Source organism: Cynocephalus volans, chromosome 1 (genome assembly GCF_027409185.1).
Source record: "Cynocephalus volans isolate mCynVol1 chromosome 1, mCynVol1.pri, whole genome shotgun sequence".
Lineage (NCBI taxonomy): Eukaryota > Metazoa > Chordata > Mammalia > Dermoptera > Cynocephalidae > Cynocephalus > Cynocephalus volans.
Genome location: NC_084460.1, coordinates 72,472,281 through 72,499,582, shown reverse-complemented (window position 1 = coordinate 72,499,582; position 27,302 = coordinate 72,472,281). Strand labels below are relative to the sequence as shown.

General features: G+C 35.0%; 1 protein-coding gene across 5 annotated transcripts in view; it reads left to right on the top strand.

The window, feature by feature from the left end:
- The window catches only part of PLSCR4 (phospholipid scramblase 4), a 51,877-nt gene that overhangs the window by 7,616 nt on the left and 16,959 nt on the right, over positions 1–27,302 (top strand). For 2 of the 5 annotated variants that reach the window (XM_063093590.1, XM_063093582.1), the window contains exons 2-3: positions 19,081–19,108; positions 20,222–20,332. In XM_063093590.1, coding sequence (XP_062949660.1) covers positions 19,102–19,108; positions 20,222–20,332 — 118 coding nt within the window. In that variant the 5' untranslated portion in view covers positions 19,081–19,101. Of the gene's footprint in view, positions 1–19,080; positions 19,109–20,221; positions 20,333–20,529; positions 20,780–26,793; positions 26,985–27,302 lie in introns of those variants that run through there. The other 3 variants (XM_063093596.1, XM_063093607.1, XM_063093616.1) reach the window with 3 other exon arrangements.

The following is a 27,302-nucleotide window of genomic DNA, read 5'->3' as shown; positions in this document are numbered from 1 at the left end:
TCCATCAGTGCAGGAGTGTTCCCCTTTCTCCACATCCTCGCCAGCATTTGTTATTCTCTGTCTTTTTGATAATAGCCATTCCATCTGGAGTAAGATGATATCTCATTGTGGCTTTAATTTGAATTTCCTTGATGATTAGTAATGTTGAGTATTTTTCTTATGCCTATTTGCCATTTGTATATCTTTTTTTTTTTTTTTGTCTTTTTGTGACCGGCCGCACCACGCTCAGCCAGTGAGCAGCACACCGGCCATCCTTATATAGGATCCGAACCCGCGGGCGGGAGCACTGCTGCGCTCCCAGCGCCGCACTCTCCCAAGTGCGCCACGGGGTAGGCCCCATTTGTATATCTTTTGAGAAACATCTATTTAGTTCATTTGCCCATATTTTGATTGGATTATTTGGTTTTGGTTTTGGTTGTTTTTTTTGGTCTTTTTTTTTTTTTTGCTTTTGAGTTGTTTGAGTTTCTTGAGAGGTTCAGAGTGTACCACCCATCAATATGAGCAGGCAGTGTTTATAGACCAAAAAGGGAATTGACAATAGAAACAGCTTGATGGTTACAGCTTGACATTTGCCTTATTTCAATATGCTATGATGAGGCATTTGCCGTATATGGCCATGGTCGGATCATTTGGCAGCCTGTGATATTTACAGGAATATACTCTTAAGTAAACTTTCAGTTTGTTTACATAAAAAGTTAGGTTGTAGTTCATACATAGCAACTTTAGACCGAATTTAATTTGATTTAACAATTTCCCCCTTTTGGTCAGGCTCTCGATTTTGAGAGATTGACCACAACCTTGGGCATTAATGCCCCTCTCTGTTATCATCATAATGAACCTGTTTATTTAGTTCAGTATGGAATTCACAATTCACAACATCAAGTCAGTTGAATGATTATGTTCTTAGTGTTTTCATGTTTTTGTTATTCTAATTGCAGTGAGACCATTTGACATGATAAATGGCCATTTATAATATTTAAGACTCTTGAGAGGATACAGCACATCACGGAGATTATTGTGATGGTTACTAGGAAATTAATACTAAGAGATTCCTTAACAGGATCCCCTATGAATCAAGCCAATTAAAATCAAATATATAAAAAATGAGACAGAAGAGGAATACGTGTGTTTTCTAAAAGTAGCCTGTTCGTTTATTTCTTACAACTGAGTATTTACTCAAGTGCAGCAGGAGGGGTTAGCTATCTTACACATTTCCCCCTGTTCAGCCAACAGATAGCAACAGGTAGTCTAAAGCTATCATGTTATCTGGAACAACTGTAGCAAGAGAATTTGAAAGTATTTGCTTGATAAATATAGTATTTGCAGTAGAGTCAGCTACAGTAGCTAATGTTTGAGACAGATATCTAATAACTTCATTTACACTATGCCAAGCCAGGGAAGGAGCATTCTACCAAAAGATACCCATTTAGAGAGATTTATGCCTGCTGGAAAATTTCCATGGTGCAAATTAAGAGCTGTAGACCAATGTTCAATTTCCAATTGGTTATGGAGTGAAAGTGGTAGTTAGAATCCCCAATCCACTGGCCACTTATTTTCCACTTACTGGGACAGGGTTTTGCCCACACATGTGTTTAGTTAAATTCTGTACAGATAGAATTATATCTTAGAGAGACGAAGTAAACAGCTTGCTCTAGGATGCCTTAGGTATTGGGGTCAGTAGAAGGGAATCATTAGTAATATTTGTCTAAGGCTCCATTATTGAATCATGGCATAATTGGAGGATACTGACAATCTAAGGGATTAGTATTATAAATTTGTCCACGAACTGTCTAGGTATCTTTCTTTTGGTTTTCTTATTCAATTTCTGGCATAATTTAACTGCAAAATCCTCACTATAGGTTTTGCCTCCTCCTTGGTTTAAATAAGGAGTTGGAATACATGAATGTAGAAACCTAAACCCTATAGAAAGAACCTGATGTGCAATTTGAACAAACAGTCCCACTTGGAATATCAGTGAAATTTGATACAGGGTGAACCAGAGAATCTCTAAGATTATGTAAGAATCTAGGTTTAACATGACATATCCAACTATCAATTGAGGTCCCTGTGAAAGATATTGATTATGAAATCTTAATTATCATATCATCTTGCCGTGTTTAAACAGTAAAGAATCACAGGGAAAAGGGCAAAGGGAACAAAGGCTGATTGGCAACAGAGGAGAGAAGTCTTCATCTGTGATCCTGGGAAAGCTGTCTGCATCTAGGATGACACCTGCTTATGAGGAGAAATCTTGGTCAGTTTTACCTTAAGGTCTCCAATGTATGTACAGTCCCTAGAGTCTGGAGGGGCCCTCTTGAGTTGAGAGATGTGGATCCAAGACTTCAGACTCTGGAAGTTTTACTATAGAGAGGAATTTGATATGGTCCATTTCAATGAAGTTCAAGAGCTGTCTTTCCGTAGTGTCTTTTCCAAAAGACCCAGTCTCTGGGTTCTATATTGTAAATGATTTGGTTGTCATCAGTTTTGGGGTCACAAAGTTCTTCTTTTGCCAGGTGAAAATATACTTTGGTGTAATGCATTAAAGCCTTACAATACTGAATTATATTAGAGTTTATAAGAGCAGGGGATACATGAGGTTCTATTGTTAGGGGCACAGGCCTTCCGGTAACTATTTCATAAGGGGTCAATCTGTGTTTTTCACTGGGGCAAATCTGATTGTCATCAATCAGTAATACCTTTAACCAAGACAACCCAATGATTCAGTTAGAATTGCCTTATGCTGTTTTGTGTGTAATGCCTTATTTAACTATTTTACAACTTGTCCAGTGAAACAAGTACCTCTATCACTGGACGTTTCTTCAGGAATGCACGGCAAAGGAAACATTTTCTGATAACCTTTTAGCTACTATATTACAGCATTGATCTTCCTGCATGGGAAAGCTTCTATACAAGCAGAAAACATGCATTGGAGGTGGTAATTGAAGGAAATCCATCTGTAAGAGTTCAGTTAATCCAGCAGGTGTGAGAAATGTATCACCTGAAGTTTATATTGTCTTACCAGAATTATGGATTTGACAAACCAAACATTTAGCAATTTTAGAACAGTCATCCACCAATTATTTTTTGTATTTTTTTAATTTTATCCACTTTGTGATAAGTCTAGAGAGCAGAGCTTTTAATAATGGAAACTTTAAGAACTTGGGAAAGACTAAGTAGCTGTTCAGGCTCTCCATGAGTGCATAGAGATTTACATACCCCTAATTACAATCTTTGTTTCTCCAATTTAGGTGCATAGCACTATTTATTAAATAGATTATTCTAAGTAATTTGACTTGGATCAATCTTATGAAGTTCACTCAAATTGCATATCTTAACAATTTCCATTCAGGATGAGCTAGAATGAAAATCTGCCAAGCATTTCCTTGGTGTTTAATTAATTCTTGTTCTACTTGATGTTGGGTTAGCAATTTCATGAGCCAACCAGGTTCTTTATTAGAGTTCTGAGAATGCTTATGCAGTCCAAGGGTATGATCAATTTTCTAAAATTTCTAGAACACATTAGTAATACATCCAAAGAAATATAACTCAGAAAAGGTTTAGCATTACTTATTACTTGATAGTGCTTTCCATATAATTTGATATCAAATAAACCTCTCTTTTTATAAGGAGAGATAGATATTCTTTTGAGGTATCTCCAAAATGCTTATCTAGAAAATCACGAAGTTAATTTGAGGTCATGAAAAAGACTTAAAAATTTGATTTTGGGAAATTTGCCAAAAATATTCAAGGTTTCAAACAATTGATAAAAATTGGATCATAGTTCACTGTAAAATAATAGTTATTCATTTAACTAGAGTGATAATTAAAAGACTTCAAAGACACATATAGAAAGTTACACAGTTGTAGAAAAATCTTTGCTCTTTTAATAGAGAGGACTCAATTTTATTGTATACCTAATAAGGACAAAACAAAGCATAGGAAATTATCTTTGTAAAACATAGAATCTTTGATTTCTAGCCAATTACCTAAAAGGTAAACAAAAATCTTTCACAATTTCCTATTAAGAGCAGATGAACACTCTGAGAAAACTTTGTTATTTTAACAGAGAAAATCAAATTTTAGTTTTACATGAGTTTACTTTTGATATTAATGCTCAATTTTTAGAAAAACTTGTAATTTCCTTCTAATTCTAGTCAGCTTATACATTATCTTATAACACATGAACATCCTTTCACAAGATTCAGCTTCCACAAACTTTCTAGAACTTCCTTATCCATTCAGTTTTTTTGTCCTATACTGTTCATTTTGAAATAGCTAGTCATTCTACTTCAGGACAAAAATTACTGTTTTCTTTAATGAAACAAAACATCCTCAATCCTTATAGCTTTTTCTTACCAAAGCACATTACATTCTTCATATACTTGCATATAGAATTTTCCCCTTATTATTCCTGGTAACTTTGGTTACACACAGTAATTAGAATTTTTAACCCTTAGTGGCTTTAATTTCCAGTGAACACTAGGGAGCAAGCAATTGTGAACTGTCAACGAGCAATCTGTAGATTGACAACAATATGAATCATAATTTCTAGAAGCATGAGCTTTCTCATAGTACGATTTGTTGATGTGGCGCAGAACATGTTCACTAACACTCCCAAATATCTTTAGTCCCTCCGTTAAAAGAACCTGTAGAGGAGGCAATATTTTCTCTCTATCCTCTTAGGTTTTTTTGCTGGGCCTGAGAATTAAACTGCTGTTTGCAAAGATTTCCTTCAGCCTCAACATTTTATTCTTGAAGATAAGAATGGTAAAGTCTTCTGGTATGGGGAGACAACTCTTATGTGGGTATTTTATGTTACATCTATTAATTCACTTATTTTTAACAATTATGCTTGGATTGCTCATCAAGATGAGACAGTAAACAGCTAGCAATTAAGTTATTTTTTCTTGACAAATTTTGTAAAATAAAGATAACATGAGCTTATTTTACCAGTAAACTTAGGAAAAGTCATATGTCTATATATTTATGCTGGCAACTTGGATATATGCCTGTTTTAATCAAATTAATAATATTCTTATTTATCAAAGATTATCCAAGTCACATGAACTTGAAAAGCATTTGGTTCTTATTTTTCTGAGAGAATATTTAATTTATATAAGCACTTATTTTTCTTTAAACTAATTAAATACAGCTCTTTTAAAATTTAATTTTGGCAATGTCATAAGAAAATAGAAAAATATCACACATATATATCACACATATAGACATACATAAACAAATAGACAGCAAAAGATCTTATAGCTTTTATTCTAAAGTTTTAGTCATGTGCCAGGTATAATAAAAAAGCATTTTGTATGCCTGGCATCATGGATACTCTAATCTCACCTTATAGTCAGAGACTGGTTCATTCTTCTTTGTTTGGTTTGTCATTCAGTCTTGAAAACAATCAGTTTTTGTTTGTTTGTTTTCCAATAAAGAGTTTGGGAGCACAGCAAAGATCATGACAACAAGAAAAAGGTGGACAGAGTTGTCAGAGCATATAGTCAGCAGGGGTATGAGAAGAGGAATTTTAGTTGACTCAGGTTCCCATGAGAGAAGCAGGATGAAGTAGAAAAAACAGAGAGGACTAATTCTTATAAATGTGTTTATGAAAATGGCCCAAGTGTCAGACAAGTTTGGACATGGAGACCTTTTGAACTTGACTTGAAATCCCCAAGAAAGAATTTTTTTTACCTCTCTGAGAGATCAGTTGATTATTGTCCCAGAAGTGAAGCTTTTGGGGGCTTTCTCTCGCAGGGAAATAGTCCAGGCCAAAGGGAGTGGGCCCATCAGATAACTGTTATAAAAGTGAACAATTTATTTTCCAATAGCCTGACTGTTTACATTAAAGAAAGACATCTTAGAGCACAAGGTTCTATGGTTTGGGACCCCTTGGTTTTGGTTTAAAATATGTACAGGGAAGACCTTTTGGTCCCTGTAACTGTTGCGGTTGTCAAGACATGTGACTGTCTTTTGTAAGGAGTTTCCTTGCTGTGGCCACTGTGACTGTAAGTTACTTTTGGCAAGTTTCACCCATTTCTCTAGAAAAGCACAGGTTCCGGGTCAATAGCTATTAGACATGAATTTGGCTGGGGTTCCAGATGGAGGAATTCTAGCCTCCTTGAGTCCAGATGAACCTATGATTTCCTTCCTGTCTTTTATTAAATTTACCTACCTACCAAACCAAGTCCAGGATCTGTCTGACCCAGTCAGATATCTGAGGCCTTTCTACAGGACCCAGTCCTGTGTCTGTCATGACTTCTTAACCTAGTACAAATAAAAAGTGCCTCAAAGCAGCTCAGTGAGCTCAAAAGACAAGTTTATGGAGCTTGAATCCAAGAGAGAATCCCCCAAGACCCTAGTTCTTATGAGAGAGCAATGGATATAATAGGCCCAGTTGGTACCTTTGCTAGATCACTTGGTGCTCTTGGGAGATCACTGGAAGTCTTCATATCCCACTTCTGACACCAAACTGTTTAAAAAAAACCTTCAGGCAAATTAAATTTAGTGGAGTTTATTTGAGCAAAGAACAATTCATGAATTGGGCAGCACCCAGAATCAGGGGAAGTTTAGAGAACTCCACCCTACCAATGTGTCCAGGCAGTATTTATAGACAGAAAAAGGAACTGACATACAGAAACAGTTTGAACGGTTACAGCTTGGCATTTGCCTTATTTGGGTACGGTGAGGTGAGGCATTTGCCTTATATGGACATGGTCTGATCCTTTGGCAGCCTGTAATTGCCTGATGCTTGGCTGCTGTGATTGGCTGAGACTCAGCTTCTAGTTACTAGAATATACTTTTATGTTAGGTTGCAATTTATTTACATACTAAGATAGTTGCAGTTCACTACATATGAAAGCAGCTTTAGGCCAAATTTAATTGTATTTATCACACCATAGATTATTTAGAATTGTAATATTTCATTTTTATGTGGTTGGAGATTTTCCTGTTACCTTTCAGTTAGTGATTCCCAGCTCATTACATTATGGTCAGAGAACAAATTTTGTATGATTTTAATTCTTTGTAATTTTTGAGATTTGTTTTGTGACCCAGAATATGGTCTGTCTGAGTGAAGGTTCTGTGTGTTGAAAAGAATGGATGTTCTGATGTTGTTGGGTGGTGTTTTCTACAAATATCAGTGTTGGTTGATGATGCTGTTTAGTTCTTCAGTATCATCGTTGAATATCTCTCCACTGGTTCTATGGATTACTGAGGGAGAATATCAAAGTCTCCAGCTATAATTGTGGACTTGTCTATTTCTTCTTTCAATTTTGTTAGGTTTTGCTTCACACATTTTAAAACTCCATTGTTAGGTGCAATTACATTTAGGATTGCCATGTCCTGTTGGCAAACTGACTCTTTTCAGTGGTAGCCATCTTTACCTCTGGTAATTTTCTTTGCTGTGAAGTCTATGTGTGGATATTAATACAACCACTCTAGCTTTTTCTTTTAATGACTTTATTGATATATAATTTACACACCATAATATTCACTCATGTAAAGTGTACAGTTCATTGATTTTTAGTATATTCAGAATGTTGTGCAGCCATCACCACAATCCCACAATTTAATATTAGAACGTTTTTATAATTCCAAAAAGAAACTCATGCCTAGTAATCACTCCCCATTCTTGTCTCCCTCTCCCTCAGATCCTTGCAACCACAAAGCTACTATAGACTTGTCTATTCTGAATAGTTTATATAAATGAAACCATACAATATATGGTCTTTTGTGACAGACTTCTTTCACTTAATGTAATGTTTTCAAGGCTCATCCAGGATGTAGCATGTATTGGTACTAAATTACATGGCTGAATTATATACTCCATTGCAGGGATATATCACATTTTAAAATTTATCCATCAGTTGATAGACATTTGTGTTGTTTCCATTTTTTTTGACTGTTATGATTTATGCTGCTATGAACACATTTTTTTGTGAGGGCATTTCCTTTCATTTCTCTTAGGTATATACCTAGGTATGGAATTGTTGGATCATATGGTTAACCATATTAACCATAATTAAACTCTGTGTTTAACCTTTTGAAGCACTTCCAGATTGTTTTTCAAAGCAGCTGTACCATTTTACATTTCCACCAGCAGTGTATGTGAGTTTCAACATCTCCATATATTTAATAACAGTTGCTAGTGTCTGTCTTTTTTTATTACAGTCATCCTAGTTGGTGCGAAGTGTATCTAATTGTAGTTTTGATTTCCATTACTTTAATAACCAGTGATATTGATAATTTTTATGTGCTTATTAGCCATTTATGTATATTTTTGGAAAAATATTCAAATCCTTTGGCTATTTTTCAAATGGGTTGTCTTTGTTATTGAGTATAAGTGTTCTTTATATATTCTGGATAAAAATCCATCAGCAGATATATAGTTTCAAAATATTTTATCATTCTGTGTGTTGTCACTTTCTTGGTGGTGTCCTTTAAATTACAAACCTTTTTCATTTTGATGAAGCCCAATTTATTTACTTCTTTTTTTGTCACTTATGCTTTGTCATCATATCCATGAAACCATTGCCTAACCCGAGGTCCTGAAGATTTACTACTATATTTTCTTCTAGGATTTCTTAGTTTTATCTTTTATATTTAGGTTTAAGATCCATTTTGAGTTTATTATTTGTATGGGGTATTGTAGGTGTCCAAATTTATTCTTTTATATGTGGATATACAGTTGTACCTGCACTATTTTTTTCCTGTTGAATTGTCTTGGTATTCTTGTCAGAAATCAATTAACCATAAATGTTAGGATTTATTTCTGGATTCTCAATTCTGTCTCACCGGTCTATATGTCTATCCTTTGGGCCAGTACCGTAGTGTTTTGTTTTGTTTTGTTTTGTTTAATAATGATAAGTTGAATTTTTATTTTTTATTATTATTATTTTTTATTTTACTTCTCAAAATACATTGTACTTGATTTTCATGCTCCTTTCCCCATTCTTCTCCTTCACCTCCCCCCACCCCCACATCGTATCTGTTCACTTGACTTAAATAGTTCAAGGAATTTTTGTGGTTATTCTGTCTCTCCCCCCCCCACCCTTTATTTGTTTTTGTGTTTATTTATTTATTTTTAGCTCCCACAAATAAGTTAGAATATGTGATATTTCTCTTTCTGTGCCTGACTTATTGCACGTAATTTAATTTTCTCTAAGTCCATTTGATTACTGTAGTTTTGTAGTAAGTTTTGAAACCAGGAAGTGTGAGTTTTTCATCTTTTCTTTTTTTGCTTTAAAGATTGTCCTTCTTATTATGGGTCCCTTTCACTTCCATATGCATTTTGTTTTCAACTTGTCAGTTTCTGGAAAAAGGCAATTTGTATTTTGGTAGGGATTACACTGAATCTGTAGATCAATTTGGGAAATATTACTATCTTAACAATATTAAGATGAACTTGAGATATCTTTCCTCTTATTTAAATTTTCTTTAATTCTTTTAACCTTATTTCACAGTTTTCAAAGCACAGATCTTGCACTTTTTTTTTTGTTAAGTTCATTACTAGGTATTTTATTCTTTTTAATACTATTGTAAATGAAACATTTTTTGGATTATCTATTGCCAGTGTATAAAAATACAAAATGATCTTGTGTCCTGTCACATTGATAAGCTTGTTTATCCTCATAGTTTTTAGTGGATTCCTTTGAATCTTCTATATACAAGGGAACTTCAAAAAGTTCCCGGAAAGATTCATATTATCATTCAATTCCATTTTTCCAGGAATTTTTTCAAGTACCCTAATATAAGATATGTCACATTTCTTCATTTTTAATTTAGATATCTCTTATTCATTTTTTTCTAACCTAATTTTCCTGACTAGAACCTCCAGAACAATGTTGAATAGAAGTGATAACTGTGGATATTCTTGTTTTTGTTCGTAGGGGAAAACATTCGATCTCTCTCTATTGAATATAATTTTATGTACTATGGACATTTTTACTACATTGATTTTTCCAATCCACAAACAAGGAATTTCTTTTCACCACTTTAGTTAGATTTATTCTTAGGTATTTTATTTTTTTGGAGACTATTGTACATTGGCTTGCTTTCTTGATCTCTTTTTCTTCTAGTTGTTGGAGTATAAAAATGCTACTGATTTTTGTATGTTGATTTTGTATCCTGCAACCTTAATGAATTCATCTATCAGCTCTAAGAGTTTTTTGGTAGAGTCTCTTGGGTTTTCTATATGTAGAATCTTGTCATCTGGGAACAGGGACAACAAAATACCAATGACATTCTTCACAGAAATAGAAAAAGCAATCCTAACATTCATATGGAACAACAAAAGATCCCAAATAGCCAAAGCAATCCTGAGAAAAAAAGTTAAAGCTGGAGGCATTACACTTCCTGACTTCAAACTATATTACAAATCTGTTGTAACAAAAACAGCATGGTACTGGCATAAAAACAGACATGTGGCCCAGTGGAACAGAATGGAGAACTCAGAAATCAACCCACATATTTACAGCCAATCTTTGACAAAGACGCCAAGAACATACATTGGGGAAAAGACTGCCTCTGAATAAATGGTGCTGGGAAAACTGGATGTCCATTCGTAGAAGGACAAAACTTGATCCGTACCTTTTACCATATTCCAAAATCTATTCAAGATGGATTAGAAACCTGAATATAAGGCCTGAAACTTTAAAACTCCTAGTAGAAAATGTAGGGGAAACACTCCAGGATTTAGGAATGAGCAATGACTTCATGAATAACACCCCAAAAGCACAGGCAACAAAAGAAAAAATAAACAAATGGGATTATATCAAACTAAAAAGCTTATGCACAGCAAAGGAAGCAATCAATGGAGTGAAAAGACATCCTATGGAATGATAGAAAATATTTGCAAAATATACATCTGACAAAGGATTAATATCCAGAATATACAAAGAGCTCAGACAACTTTACAGCAGAAAAAACAAATAACCCAATTAAAAAATGAGCAAAGGAGCTGAATAGACATTTATCAAAGGAATACATACAAATGGCCCACAGGTATATGAAACTATGTTCCACATCACTAATCATCAGGGAAATGCAAATCAAAACCACTTTGAGATATCACTTCACCCTGATCAGACTGGCTATTATTAAAAAAGACAGAGAATAACAAATGCTGGCAAGGATGTAGAGAGAGAGGAACCTTCCTGCACTGTTGGTGAGACTGTAAATTAGTACAGCCATTATAGAGAGCAGTATGGAGGCTCCTTAAACAACTACAGACAGAACTTCCATATGATCCAGCAATCCCACTACTGGGGATATATCCAGAGGAATGGAAAACATCAGGTCAGAGGGATACCTGCACTTCCATGTTTATTGCAGCTCTATTTACAATAGCCAGGTGATGGAACCAACCTAAATGTCCACTGATGGATGACTGGATAAGGAAATTGTGGTATATATATACAATGAAATACTACTCAGCCATAAAAAAGAATGAAATTCTACCATTTGCAACAGCATGGATGAGCCTGAAGAAAATTATCCTAAGTGAAACAACCCAGGTATAGAAAGAGAAATACTTCATATTCTCACTCATAACTGGGAGCTGAATTCATAAATAAACAAAAGAAGAATAAAGAGAGACAGAGAGAAAGAAGCAAACAACAATCACAGTAATACGCTGAACTTTTTAAAAAGTAGAGGTGGAAAAGAGCAGAGGGGAGAGGGAGAGGGAGCGGGGCTATTGAGGAATTGGTCAGTGGACACAAAGAATGATTATGAATTGTGATGATGAATAAGCTAACTATACTGATCTAACCACTACACATTCTACACAATTATTGAAAATCAACATTGTACCCCACATGTATATATAATAAAAAATTTTTTTAAAAGGTAAGGTTGCAAAAAATATATATATGTATATATATATCATTTTAGCTGTGGATTAAGGATGTTTCATTCTGTTTTTAGATTGTTGAATGTTAGTTGTTTTTATCAAGAAAGAGTACTGGATTCTGTTGACTACTTTTTCTGTAGTCTATTTGAGATGATGTGGTTTTTGTTCTTCATTTTATTACTAGGGTACATTCACTGATTTTCTTTAATAAGATAAAACATCTTATTACTGAGATTAATCACACTTGCTGATGGTGTATTATGCATTTTACATGTTGCTGGATTCAGTTTTCTAGTATTTTGTTAAGGATTTTTGTGTCTATTCTTAAGGGATATTACTGTAGTTTATCTCAGGATGTCATTTGATTTTGATATCAGGGTCATATTGAAAATGTTAAAGTGAGTTGGTATATGTTCACCCTTTTATTTTTTAGAATGGCTTGTGAAGGTATTTATTCTTTATTATCATTTGGTGGAATTCACCAGAGAATTCTGTGCCTTGGTTCTCTTTGTAGGACTTTTTTTGATTACTAATTCAGTCTCTTCTCACAGTTCAGTTCAGGTTTTCTATTTCTTCTTCAGTCAGTTTTGGTAATGTGTGTCTTTCTGGGAATTTGTCCACTTCATCTAGTTTATCAGATTATTTGGCATAATATTTGCTCATATCATTCCCTTATAATCCTTCCTTTCTTTTCAGTGGAAGATTGGTAGCAATTATGTGTTCTTTAATTAATAATTTTAATAATTTGAGTCTTCTTTCTTTTTTCTTAATTAGTCTAGCTTGAAAGTTTCTGTTTTGTTAATCTTTTCATAGCAACAAATTTTGGTTTTGTTGATTTTGCCTATTTTTTTCTATTCTCTATTATCTTTATTTCTACTCTAATCTCTATTTCTTTTCTTATGCCTGTTTTGGTTTTAATTTGCTATTTTTTAAAATTATATCATCTTCTAACAGTTACATGTTAAACCCAAATAGGGATTGTGGTAGCTGCAGAGGATTTTGTAGGAACCGTTTCTGCAGCCTCCATTAAGAAGCAGAAGGAATTGTCCAGACAGTGACATCCTGCTTTCTTTTCTGTCCTCTCAGGCTGAAGGCATTAGAGATAGGCAGGACACACTTTTTTAGAATGCATGTGCAGGTCTCCAAGCTTCGTGCCTAGAGATTCTCACCTGCCCAGAGGCTCCCTTGCCCAGAGGTCAGGGTAGATATTAATAAATACTCAACTGGAAAGAGCTGACCATCATCCTTCTGGGTTTTGTGAGTGAAGTTTCAGATATCCATTTTGTGGGTTCTAGAATTTGTGCTTTTATTGAACTCTGCTTGTGTGTCACTGTTTACAAAGGTGAAATTCAAAAGCAAGCATGTAACACAGGTGCAATGTTGAATGCAGCAAGTGATATCCATGTAAATACTTTCTTGATGTAGGATGCCATTTAAGTTATCAGGGCTGCCTTGTGAGGCAGAAAGCCCCAGCCTTACCAACCTCATTCTGTCCATCTCATGTCTCCTTTTGTTCTTTATTATGTTCCACTCAACTTGTACACATCCTAATCCCCAAAAATGCCAAGGCTTCTGCTATTAAGAGCTCTCTGGACCTTGTAATAGTAACCTGTTTTGGAGACACATCTGAGTTTTCTAATCTGGTTTCTGTCTGATACAAAGCCAAAAGTCAGTCTCTTCAACATATGACACTTTTTGCTATTATTGAGGGATAGGGAAATCTGAAAGGATTTACTGAATATTAGGGGAGAAATAAGTTAACAGTCATGGTTATATGAACTTGGAAATTACACTGCCTTACATAACATTTTGGCTAAAATTATAAAATTTTATAAGAAAGAGAAGAGACTATAGGGCAGTGAGAAAGAAACAGATTAGTGGCTCAAAGGAAAGGGAAGGTAGGTAGCCTCTTTGAGCATCTGAAACCTGTGAGGCAATATGTAGGTGTATTTTCCTTTATTTAAATTCATTATACAAATTCAATGCAATCCCCATCAAAATTCCAATGACATTTTTCTCAGAAATGGAAAAAACTATCCAGACATTTATATGGAATAATAAAAGACCACGCATAGCCAAAGCAATGCTGAGCAAAAAAAATAAAGCTGGAGGCATAACACTATCTGACTTTAAGCTATACTACAAAGCTATAATAACCAAAACAGTATGTTACTGGCATAAAAACAGACACACTGATCAATGGAATAGAATAGAGAATCCAGAAATCGACCCACACACTTACTGCCATCTGATCTTTGACAAAGGCACCAAGCCTATTCACTGGGGAAGGGACTGCCTCTTCAGCAAATGGTGCTGGGATAATTGGATATCCATATGCAGGAGAATGAAACTAGATCCATACCTCTCACCGTATACTAAAATCAACTCAAAATGGATTAAGGATTTAAATATACACCCTGAAACAATAAAACTTCTTAAAGAAAACATAGGAGAAACACTTCAGGAAATAGGACTGGTCACAGACTTCATGAATACGACCCCAAAAGCACGGGCAACCAAAGGAAAAATAAACAAATGGGATTATATCAAACTAAAAAGCTTCTGCACAGCAAAAGAAACAATTAACAGAGTTAAAAGACAACCAACAGAGTGGGAGAAAATATTTGCAAAATATACATCTGACAAAGGATTAATATCCAGAATATATAAGGAACTCAAACAACTTTACAAGAAAAAAACAAGCAACCCAATTAAAAAATGGGCAAAAGAGCTAAGTAGGCATTCCTCTAAGGAAGATATACAAATGGCCAACAGACATATGGAAAAATGCTCAACATCACTCAGCATCCGGGAAATGCAAATCAAAACCACACTGAGATACCATCTAACCCCAGTGAGGATGGCTAAAATCCAAAAGACTCTGAACGATAAATGCTGGCGAGGTTGTGGAGAAAAGGAACTCTCATACATTGTTGGTGGGACTACAAAATGGTGCAGCCTCTATGGAAAATGGTATGGAGGTTCCTCAAACAATTGCAGATAGATCTACCATACGACCCAGCCATCCCACTGTTGGGAATATACCCAGAGGAAGGGAAATCATCAAGTCGAAGGTATACCTGTTCCCCAGTGTTCATCGTAGCACTCTTTACAATAGCCAAGAGTTGGAACCAGCCCAAATGTCCATCATCAGATGAGTGGATACAGAAAATGTGGTACATCTACACAATGGAATACTACTCAGCTATAAAAACGAATGAAATACTGCCATTTGCAACAACATGGATGGGCCTTGAGAGAATTATATTAAGTGAAACAAGTCAGGCACAAAAAGAGAAATACCACATGTTCTCACTTATTGGTGGGAGCTAAAATTTAATATATAATTCACACACACACACACACACAAAAAAAAAAAAAACGGAGGGGGAAGAAGATATAACAACCACAATTACTTGAAGTTGATACGACAAGCAAACAGAAAGGACATTGTTGGGTGGGGGGAGGGAGGAGGGAGGGAGGTTTTGGTGATGGGGAGCAATAATCAGCCACAATGTATATCGACATAAAATTTTTAAAAATAAAATAAAATAAAAAATAATTTTAAAAAATAAAAATAAATAAATAAATAAATAAATTCATTGATACTACTTGCTTTTTAAAACTTTATAGATTTCTAAAATTTTACTGATTGGTTTACTTTTTTAAGTTGTTATTCAATCAATTGGGTCCTATTTGAATTCTTAGTTTCTGCCTGGCATGATTGAAGACTGTTATTTTTCTTAATATTATATAAGTTTCAAACTTGCGTGATCATAAGGATCACCTGGGACTGTGTCAAAAGTTAAGATTTTCAGGCCTGAACCCCAGAGATACTACTTTGGGTTTGGGGACCAGAATTCTGTATTTATTCCTTCGTGTTTTATTTTGAAAATAAATATACATCAGTGGACGATTGGATAAAGAAAATGTGGTATATAAACACTATGGAATACTACACAGGCATAAAAAAGAATGAAATTCTACCAATCACAGCAGCATGGATGAACTTGGAGAAAATATTTTAATGTGAAATAAGCCAGGCAGAGAAAGACAAATACTGCATGTTCCCACTCATATATGGGAGCTAAAAAATAAAAACAAGAAATGAACAAATGAATAATAGTAAGTTGAACTCTTAAAAGGAGAGAGAAGAACTCTAGTTACTAGAGGAGGGAAAGAGAAGGGAAGTGGGAGAAAAGTTAGAGGCTGATTAGTGGATACAAAATTATAGCTAGATAGAAAACCATAAGTTCTATTGGTGTACAGTCCATCCAGGAACCTATAATTAACAATGATTTATACTGCATGTTATTAAATGATTAGAAGAGAGGAGATCAAATGTTCACATCACAAAGAAATGATTAAGTTTTGCCATGAGGAATGTGCTAATTACCCTAATTTGAATATCACACATTGTATATAGGTATTGAAATATAACTCTGTACTCCATAAACATGAATGACCAATATGTTTCCATAAAAAATTAATTTAAAAAATAATATTCAAATCTCTGTGTTTGCCTAGATTCAGTATTTTTTAAACTTTGCCACTTTTGTACTGTACTATCCAGTTTTCCACTATAGATAGATGGATAGATGGATGGATACATAAATAGATAGATAATTTGGCCCCTTTTCACGGAGGCACTTAATACATCTGTTCTAATTAGTTTTTGTTGTGGTTCCTTGATAATTTGCAATCCCCAGACTTAACATAGAAAGGAGCAACAGATCCTTAGTTAGAAGAAGGTTACACTCAACATGTAACTGTCAAATGGTTTTTGTTTAGCGTGAAACAATATATATGTATTTAAACATATATGTGCCCTTTAAAAAGTAATGACAATGCATCACCCCTTTTCCCATCACTCTGATAGAATTAGAACATTGACAGGGACTTAGAGCACCTTGTGGGCCACTGCTAAACACTTGCCCCTCATAACTTCTCCCCCACGTGTAACCATTTCCCTGAATTTTGTGTTATTAATTCCCTAGCATTTTTTAAAAGCTTTTTTCCATATACAAGTATGTATCGGAGAGTGTTTTGCTTAGATTTCTTGCTATTGGACGTTCTTAAGTGGAATCATACTCTATGTAGCCTCCAATAAGTTGCTTCTCTGTTCAGTGTTGCACTGTTGAGATTCATCCCTGTTGCTGTTATGGCTATAGTTTCTTTTCACTACGGTATACTATTGCATGGTATATGCTGATTACCCTGATTTGATCATCACACATTGTATATAGGTATTGAAATATAACTCTGCACCCCATAAACATGTATGATTGATATGTTTCAATAAAAAATTAATATAAAAAGTAATATTCAAATCTTTGTGTTCACCTAGATTCAGTAGCTTTTAAACTTTTTCTGGTATTAGATGCCATAATTTATTTATTCATTCTACCATTGATAGAGATTAGGCAAGTTTTCAGTTTCTTTTAATATGAACGGTGGTATCAAGAACATTTGTGTGTACATGCTGTGTGTATATGCAAGAGTCACTTGCAGATACTTAACTTAGGACTGGAGGGTTTCGAGTTTAGAGAACTGTGGTCATTTTCCTAAACAACAGGGTTTACCATCAGTGAGGAATAGGATCGATTGTTTGAACTCCTTTGGCTGGCCCAGAATTAGATCTGACCTTCTGGTGCAACTTAGAATTTTTTTTTTTTTTATCCTCTTGAGACGCATAGAACACTGTACTACTAACGCCAGCTCCAAAGGTGAGTGAAGAAGGCCCAAGACTAGTTGAACTCTCACCCATCTTGGCAAGACACTTATTTGAGCTGGGACTCTACGTACTGGCTCATGCTACTTCACTGAGTCAATTAAATATCCATAATGATGACTCATTCATGACGTTCTAATGCTTCTTTGACCTCCTGTATTTTGGTGACTTTTCCTCCACTCAAACAACACACAGGACTATATTCTGTACTCTGATAAACAGAAGGTGTATTAGAAAGTACAGGGGCTTTGGATTTAGGAGTACTTGCCTTTAGCATGGTTGCCATTTATATATTAGAGAGATGCTGTTGTGATTAGAGATAATATATGAACAGTGTTGGGCCTTTTTCCTAACACTTGATAAACCTTCCCTAAATTATAGCCTTTGTGGATGATGTTCTCCTTATTTGTCATCACCCAGAACTTGGAAATTCAGAAATACTGAAATTCCTTTCTCTAATAATAGTCCCCCGCCCTTTTTCTGGCCTAATTGAATCCAGCAGATTCTACTCCCACCCCTTGTTTCAAATTCATCTTAACTTCTAGTTTCCTTCTCTGAGTTATTCTTATAATGTTCACATATATTTTTTAAAATTTAATTCTTAATTTGTATATTTTTGCCTCTTCTTAAATATAACACATCCCAATGTGCACTTTTGATTCCTACCCTCCTACGTCCCCACTGCTTCTCCCACCATCCTCTTCTCTGGTTCACTTAATGGCGTCACCTTCAACTCAGTTTCCCTGGCCTAAAACTGAAACCCTTGACTCCTTCATTTTCCACAGTCCATCAACAACTCTTGTAGGTTCTGTTTCTAAACCATGTCGTGCCTCTGACCACTTCTAACCCTCTCTGGTGTTACGTCCCAGTCTAAGCCCACGTCAGCTCTCACCTGGATTACTGTCTCCCTCCCTCACTGCTCCCTGCTTCTGCTCCTGCCCTCTCGAGCTACAGTATACATCAGATCTCATCACTCCAGCTCTGCTGGTTAAACTCCTCCAGAGACTTCCCAGTCGCAACAACAACTTCCAGATACCTTGCCATGGCCTCCAGATGTGATCAGACCTCTGTCTTCATCTCTTACCTCGGTTCTCTTCATACACTGTGACCCAGTCACACCGACCTCTTTCTCTTTCTCTCCCTTGAATATCCCAAACTCATTGCCATCTCTGGGCCTTTGCACTTGCTTTCCTGTCTTCCTGGAACTTTTTTCCCATGACTTTAGTGTGATGTTTTCGTAGTTCAGATAGCTCAAAGGTCACCTACTGAGAGAGGCTGTCCTGGAACTTCCCATCCATGTTTTCCTTAAACTCTCTACTTTGTTTTCTTCATTACCGTACTATCTAAATTTAAAGTTATACATTTGTTTGCATTTTTTTTTTTTAAATCTCACCATGCTAGAATATAAGCTCCAGCAGAGTAGGCAGCAGAGTGTCTGTCTGGTTTACTGCTGTATTCTCAACGTCTTTTATTCTCAACATGTTTTATTTTTTAGGATTAATTGGAACTCTTCAAAATGTCGGGTAAGTTTTTGTGAATAAATTTGAATATGCTTTATTTTCAAATGTGAATTGTGTGATTTTTTTTCAAAAAGGGAGCTTATTTCATTTTGAAGTTTTTTATTTAGCATCTGGAAAACATAAATAGAAATGTATATATTCATTTATAGATATGAACATTTCTATCTTTGTCAGAAGAGGATTAAAAAGTGACTTATGTTGGTGCATATGTACTGAAAGATCTTTAAAGTATGTGAGGAAAATTAAGTAAAGGAAGATCAAGTGTAGGAAAATACATCTGCAAAGGGAGTTGTGAGTAATAAAGAGCCTTCAGTGACATCCTGCCTTAATGGAAGAAGGCTGAAAGTTCCTGCGTTTTCTAGTAACTGATGTAAGGACAGAAATACCACCTTTATGTGATTTGTGTTTTCTTTGACATTAAAGCCAATCAGTAGTTTAGGAAATTCAAAGTTTTGCTTATAGTGAGTCCAGAGAAAACTTTCTCTAATCTCAGCAAGAGGATAAGTTTTAACATCATGAAAAGTGAGTTCAATATCTCCCTTGCAGCGATTACTGTGACCTAGGTTGCTTTTAGAAAGAATACAGTAAAAGTGTGAGTCACTGGAGATGTAGACTAAACTACCTCTAATTGAGTCATGTGTGGCACCACAGCTTTTTAAATCATTAAGTATTTATGGTGTCATGTTTTGAGTTGATTAAAACACCGCTTTCCAAAAGAATAAGGGAAAAATATCAAATTTACTCTATCTATATATGCCTGTATTCTTCATATTATACAATAGGAAAAATAATTTTTGTTATTGTACAAAGAATTGATTATGTAGGTATGAGTCAGCATCAGGTCAGCTGAACCACTAGTTTGGAAGTTCATTGCTTTGATCACAAGCACAATATAATTGCTTAGTTATATTTTTTAATCTTCATTCAGCCTAAAAATTCATGGACTTTATTAAATTTATGTCTAATATATCATGATGAATTATGGTGTTTTGTAAGAAATATGTGTATCTCATATTGATTATATTTCTTGATGCATACCAACAAGAAAAAATGAGCACATTTTGTTATCATATTATCATTTCCTTTGTAAGTTATATTTCCTCTCTTCTTCACAAGGTGTAGTTCCCTCAGCCCCTGAGCAGCCTGCAGGTGAAACAGAAAATCAGATAAAATCTCCAGATCCCAGGCCTGATGCCCCTCCTGACTACAGTACTCATTTTGTCCTGGGTAGGTTAAATATTCAGAAGGGATTCTTCCCACACACACCCCCACCACCCCGCCTAAAAAGATCATACTAATGGTTAAAGTTGCTTTTTAAACTAACAAATGGATTAATTGATTGGTTCAATAAATAAATATTGAATGCTGATAGAGTGCCATGTACTTTACTATATGTCAATTAAAACCTATTCCTGTCTTCGTAGGATGTACAGCCTACTGAGGAAGGAAGTTGTACAAACATTAATGTCACTGTTCATGTTCTATTATGGAAATATGAGGAGAATGTTGTAAGGCACAGAAGATAGTAGCTGACTCTAACAGAGATTTAAGGAAAGCCCGGATTGAGGAAGTCAAGTTTTGCTCTCATGATAAGAATTTTGCAGTCAAAGAAAAGGGGGAAGTGGTGGTACCTCACAGGAAGAACCATATGTCCAAAAGCATCTAATCATGAAGGTCTGGTATGAGGCATGCATGGGACAAATGGCAGGAGAATTGCCGAGAAATGGAAGTGAATGGTCTTGAGTGTTGATTAAGGAGTTGTCATTCTGGCAAATACTTTTATAAGTCTGAATTCATTGTTGGTGGTGACTCAGGAAAATGGATACTTGTACACTGCTAGTATAAATTTGAGTTATTGCAGTCTTTTTAAACAGCTATTTGGCAATGTGTGAAATTTGAAAAATTAAAAATACGCTTACTTTTGACTAAGGAAATATTTTCAATCAGTATTATATTCAAGTACATTTTAATGACTTAGAAAATAACAGATATAGTGTAGCAATATTTCTTTAAATATATATATATATGCAAGTATATATTTAGAGGTGGAAACCATTGGATTAGCCCATGAAAGAGCAATAGAAACCCCAGTAGCCACATGATGATGGCAAAGATACTCTTTTGGCTCTAGACATATGATCCATAAAGCTCAGGTAGCCTCTGCCCCTGTAGCGTTTTCTGAAAACAGCAGGGCTTCCTTTCTCTCTTCTCCTACTGTCATGTGCATGTTATATGTGGATAAGATCCATTACAACCTACCACATTACTGGCTCAACATCTTCTAAATCCAAGGGATTGACAATCCTAAATTATAGTCATGCTTTATCTGACCATTTCCTTACATTTCACTTCAGAGACTTTCATCTAGATATACACAATCTACCTTATATTACACCACTCTATATACAGGAAACTGGCTTTCACTAGAACAGAAACTCCACTGTTTTTTAGAAGCAAACACTAGTAAAATCATGTTCTGTTCATCTGGGAAGGTATTTGTCTATTCTTCTATATATCAAAAAAAAAAATAGCAAGAGAGTAGGAAACATTGCTCAAATTAAATGACAAGTTCAAAAAATAGTGCCAGGCATACAACTAATGAATTTTCAGTTATAAAATATAGTAAAAATTTATCATGATCGCCACCTAGTGGCTGGACTATGTACTTATTTATTATGATACAAATTGTTTCCATAATTCACATTAAGAAACTTGAAAAAAAAAAGAAAATTGAAATACTATACTTAAAATATTTGTTTTTAATGAATTTATTTAAATTCAGTTATGTAATTTCCATTTGCATTATAATACAGGATAGGTGTTCCCACTGAAAGTATTTTTTTCCATTATTCTTGTTTAAAACAATAGTTAATAAAGGAATCTTTGTTATATGTAGTCTGTTTAAAGAGAAAAAGATTTCTTGAAATAAAAAATAATTATAATATTCACAATATAAGAAAACTCAAATCACTTAAGGCTGTGTTTTTCACACTAGTATTGGTAGGACAATGCTTCATGGCAAAGTTCTTTATTTAAATAGGTATGGAATACTATAGTTACACAAAGTTAAACATCTGTTATTCTTTTTGTTTTGTTTTCCCGCACAACCAGGAAATTTTGAAATGCAGTAGGGAGTGTAATATGCTGGTTCCCACACAAAATTTGTTCTTCTTCCTTCACTTCTCTTTGGATCATATAAACGTATTAACAAAAATAATTCAGTTACATATATGAGTATGTAACTTTTCTTAGAAATATAATCTCTATACTGAATAGCCTCACGATCTAAATTATAATTTTCTTTCTGATTTATTGACCCTCAAATTTTATTACATGAGTTCCTTTTATATTAAAAGTACATGGTAAAATAACCATCAGATCATTGAAGTGATATAATGATTGGTATTCTTAGGATAATTTATGTGACTCTTAAATTGCATTGTTGTTTTTAATAATGATTAAGAAAAAGGAGGAGGGATATCTGATTTCTAATTCAGTGTGGGTACCCTTAAACACAATTTTTAAACGAATTAAAGCATATTCTTCATGACAATCTTAAACACACAATTTTTCTCATTTTTTTCTAAAGACATTAGACCTTTTTAATTTCCTCACTTAGCTCTAATTTGACAATGTTTCAGGTTACTATTATTTTTCCTTTAGTCTCTACTCACTCTCAGTTCCTCGGTCCACTCCTCTGTTTTGCCCTGCCCTGTCCTGCCTTCCTCTCTCACCCTGTGGAGTCCTGTAGGAGTCCAAGCCAGAAACTTGGTCATTTTTCCTCATCTCCAGTCTATTACTAAGTCAATACTGTTTCTTAAAGGTCAGTTGTCATTTGTCTACTTTCTGCTCCTTTCACCACAATCAGACTTCCATGACTTTGATTTGGATGTAAGCACCTCCTGCGTAATCTAATCACCCCACTTTCCATTTTTATTGGCACAAAGTTTAGCTCTTTGTACTGAATATAAGGTTTTTCATAATCTACACTCCCTCCTACATTTCTTTTTAGCCTTGTCTGCTAAATCTCCACACACAGCCTTGACTCCTGCAGGACTGAGCCTCTGTGCACCTGCTCACTCTGGTCTGTCTCCCTATAAAACCTTTCCCCATCATGGAGGTGCTGGCTAGGTCAAATGTGTTGTTAGCACTTATGTCATAGTGTGTTTTCTCTGCATAGGTTAGGTGCCTGTCCTTTTTAATCCCTTAACACACTATGCATCTACCTATGATTACTCCAATTACTCCCTTCATAATAACCATTCACTTTTTCTTATAAATTTGTGTATCCTCCACAGAATTGGATGCCCTTGAAGACCAGCATGTGCTTGTACATCTTTCTGTCTCTAGCAGCAAGCACAGCAGCTGGTCCTTGATTTGGGATTGTGGAACTTTTCCTAAATAAAGGAGTGTTTCATTTACCTCATGGCCTTGTTTTTAGACAGTATTGGGAGAATTAGTTTCACAGTTCATGACTTTTATGAGTGGGGATTTTATGAGTAAAAAAAATGCCCCAGACTTTGTCACCTTCAAAGGCCACTCTTCCCTTCCGTGTTCACATCATAGGAGTCTGAACTTCTTTCCAACTTGCCTTGCAGAAAGGGCTGTCTTTGTTCTATTTCTCATCCCAAAGAACTTCTGGGAGTCCTAAGGAATGTGCCTTCCTGGTGGTGATGGACTTTCTCAGCCTTGGTGGACTACAGACCACTGCTTTGCCCCTGTAATGTTCCACGAGGGGGTGAGGGGTGGTGGTGCAGAACTAAAGGACTTAAAGACAGCTGCTAGCTAGAGTCACTCTTCCACTGTGCAGGCACAAGGCCCTCCACAGGATGCCTATGGTAAAAGAAAAGAAAGATTTCAAATCAGCAACTCAATTTTCCACCTGAAAACAAACAAACCTAAACTGAGCATTAGAAAATAATGAAGATTATAGCAGAAATAAATGACATTAGAGAAAAGAAGAATAGAAGAAATTGACAAAACCAAAAGATTGTTCTTTGAAAACATCAACAAAATTAAGAAACTTTAAATTAGACTGATGAAGGAAAAAAAAAAGAGACTCAAATTACTAACATCAAGAATAAAAATGAGGGGCCGAGCCCGTGGCGCACTTGGTAGAGTGCTGCGCTGGCAGCGCGGTGACACTCCCGCCGCGGGTTCGGATCCTATATAGGACTGACCGGTGCACTCACTGGCTGAGTGCCGGTCACAAAAAAACGACAAAAAAAAAAAAAAAAAAAAAAAAATGAGAATATTACTACCAACCTTACAGAAATTAAAAAATATTATAAGGGAATACTATAAACAATTGTATGCCAAACAAATTTAAAAATCTAGATGAAATTCCTAGAAAGATGCAAACAACTGAAATTAACTCAAGAAGAAATAGAAAACTTGGATGGACCTATATAACAAATAAAGAGATTGAATGAATAGTTTAAAAATTTCCCACAAATAAAGCCTGTGCCCAGATGGCTTCACTAGTGAATTCTACTAAATGCTTAATGAACATTTCAATACAAGTTATTTACAAACCCTTCCAAAAAATAGAAGAATAGTAAACTCTTCCCAACTCATTCTATGAAACCAGTATTACCAAATTAGCAAGATCAGAAAAAGATATTACAAGAAAACTACAGACTAATATCTCTTAAAAATATAGGGCCGGCCCCATGGCTCACTCGGGAGAGTGCGGTGCTGGTGGCACCGAGGCCGTGGGTTCGGATCCTATATAGGGATGGCCGGTGTGCTCACTGGCTGAGCGCGGTGCAGACGACACTGTGCCGAGGGTTGCAATCCCTTACCGGTCACACACACACACACACACACAAAATATATATAGAGAGAGAAAGATAGATAGATAGATGCACCAACATCTACTAGCAAGCCAAATCCAGCAACATAAAAAATGAATTTACACAATGATCAAGTGGGATTCATCCCAAGGATGAATGATCAGTTGATCATATGAAAATCAGTCAATGTGTATACCATATTAATAGGGTATAGGACAAAAGTCACAAAATCACATCAATAGATACAGAAAAAGCATTTAACAAAATCCGATATCCTTCATGACAAAAACGCTCAACAAATTAGGAATAGGAGGGAACTTCCTCAGTTGGATAAAGGGCATCTAAAACTCATAGCTAACACCATAATTAATAGTAAAGACTGAAAGTATTTCCTCTAAGATTAAGAACAAGATAGGATATATTCTCTTACCGCTTGTATTCAGTATTGGGAGGTTCTATCTAAGGCAGTTTGGCAAGTAAAAGAAATAAAAGGCATTTAGATTGAAAGGAACTATTTGAAGATGACATGATCTTGTATATTAAAATAAAAAATACTAAGTCATGCGCACACACACACAACATTAATGAGTTCAGCAGTGTTATAGGGTACAGGATCAATATACAAAAATAGAAATATATATATAATAGTATATATTATGTATAAATATATAATAATATATATATTTCTATATACTAGCAATGAATAATCTGAAAAAGAAAGTAAAGGTACAGTTCCACATACAATAACATCAAAAATAATAAAATAGGCATAAATTGAATAAAGAAATCTAAGACTTTTACATTGAGAATTACAAAATATTGTTGAAAGGAATCAGAGAAAACTTAAATAAATGGAAAGGCATTTCATGTTTATAGATTTGAAAAGTAAATATTGTTAAATGGCAGCACTCCTCAAATTGATCTACAGATTCAACACAATTCTTCCCAATTTTCTAGTAGGGTTTTTTTTATTACAGAAATTGACAAGCTGATTCTCAAATACATACGGAAATGTAAAGGACTCAGAATAGCCCAAACATTCTTGAAAAACAAATTTCAGAGGTCTCACACTTCCCATTTCCCAATTCTATTACAAAGCTACAGTAGTCCATATCATATAGTATTGGCATAAGATAGGCATGTAAATTAATAAAATAGAATTGATAGTCCAGAAATAAACTCAAACATCTGTGGTCAATTGATTTTCAACAAAGGTGCCTAAATAATTCAATGGAGAAAGAATAGCCTTTTTAACAAATGGTGCTGAGACAGCTCAATATCCATGTGTAAAATAATACATTTGAACTGAAATAGATCTATATTGGAATTTTAACATGAAATACCTTGACTTACATAATTTATTTTTGTTTTCAACCACAAGATTTTTCTCAAGACATTCTTTTCTTGAATTTGTGTTAGAGGAAGAAAACCTTTCTTTATCTAGGTCTGGTCTTCCTGGCAGTTCAGAGAAAAGTGCTTGTGGGCTGCTTGTGGCTCTGCACTCATAGGATTTCAGTGAAGGCTATAAAACCTTACAAATAACTTAGAGTCTGTTGAATATGTCTTGGTAGACAACAAGGGCCCCATTACTTGCATATTTTAATCAATTAATGTTAAAACCTGAAAAGGAGGACAAAAATGAAAAAAATTATTAATGATCAAAATTATTCAGTAAATTATCGATATTAGTGGTACATCTAAGCAGCATGGGCACTCACATCTCTATGCTGGCAATTCCTTGAATTTTAAAAAATTACCGTGAAATGCAAAGTTGCCATTGCTTATCTTAAGAAACCTTTGATAAAAATCCTAAAGTTGCACATTAGTTTTTGTGTGCTGACACATTATTATGAGTACTATTCTGAAAACATAAAAATGTTGTATCTCTTTTAGGAAATCCAAGTCCCTTGACTAACTTATAATGACAAAGACAAAATTTATCAGATCTCTGGTTGGAGATGGAATGGAGAGAAATGGTGGATGGATAAGTACTATGGAATGAATATTTGTATCCAACCCTGCCATTCACGTATTGAAGTCCTAACTCCCGATGTGATGGTATTTGGATGTGGGGCCTTTCAGAGGTAATTAGGTCATGATAGGGGAGCCCTTGTGATGGAATTAGTGCCCTTACAAGAGAAAAAAATGAGAGAGATGATCTCTCTCTCCACTGCTGGAGGTTACAGCAAAAAGGTGTCCATCTGCAAACTAGGAATAGGGCTTTCACCAAGCCTGACGTGCTGGCACTTGATCTTGGACTTCCCAGCCTCCAGAACTGTGAGAAAGAGATGCTTGTTGTTTAAGCCACTCAGGCTGTTGTCTTTTGTTATAGCAGTCCCAACTACTAAGGTGTTAAGTTTAAAGTACTGAATCTAAGTGATCTCAGGATTGAGGAATAGTCT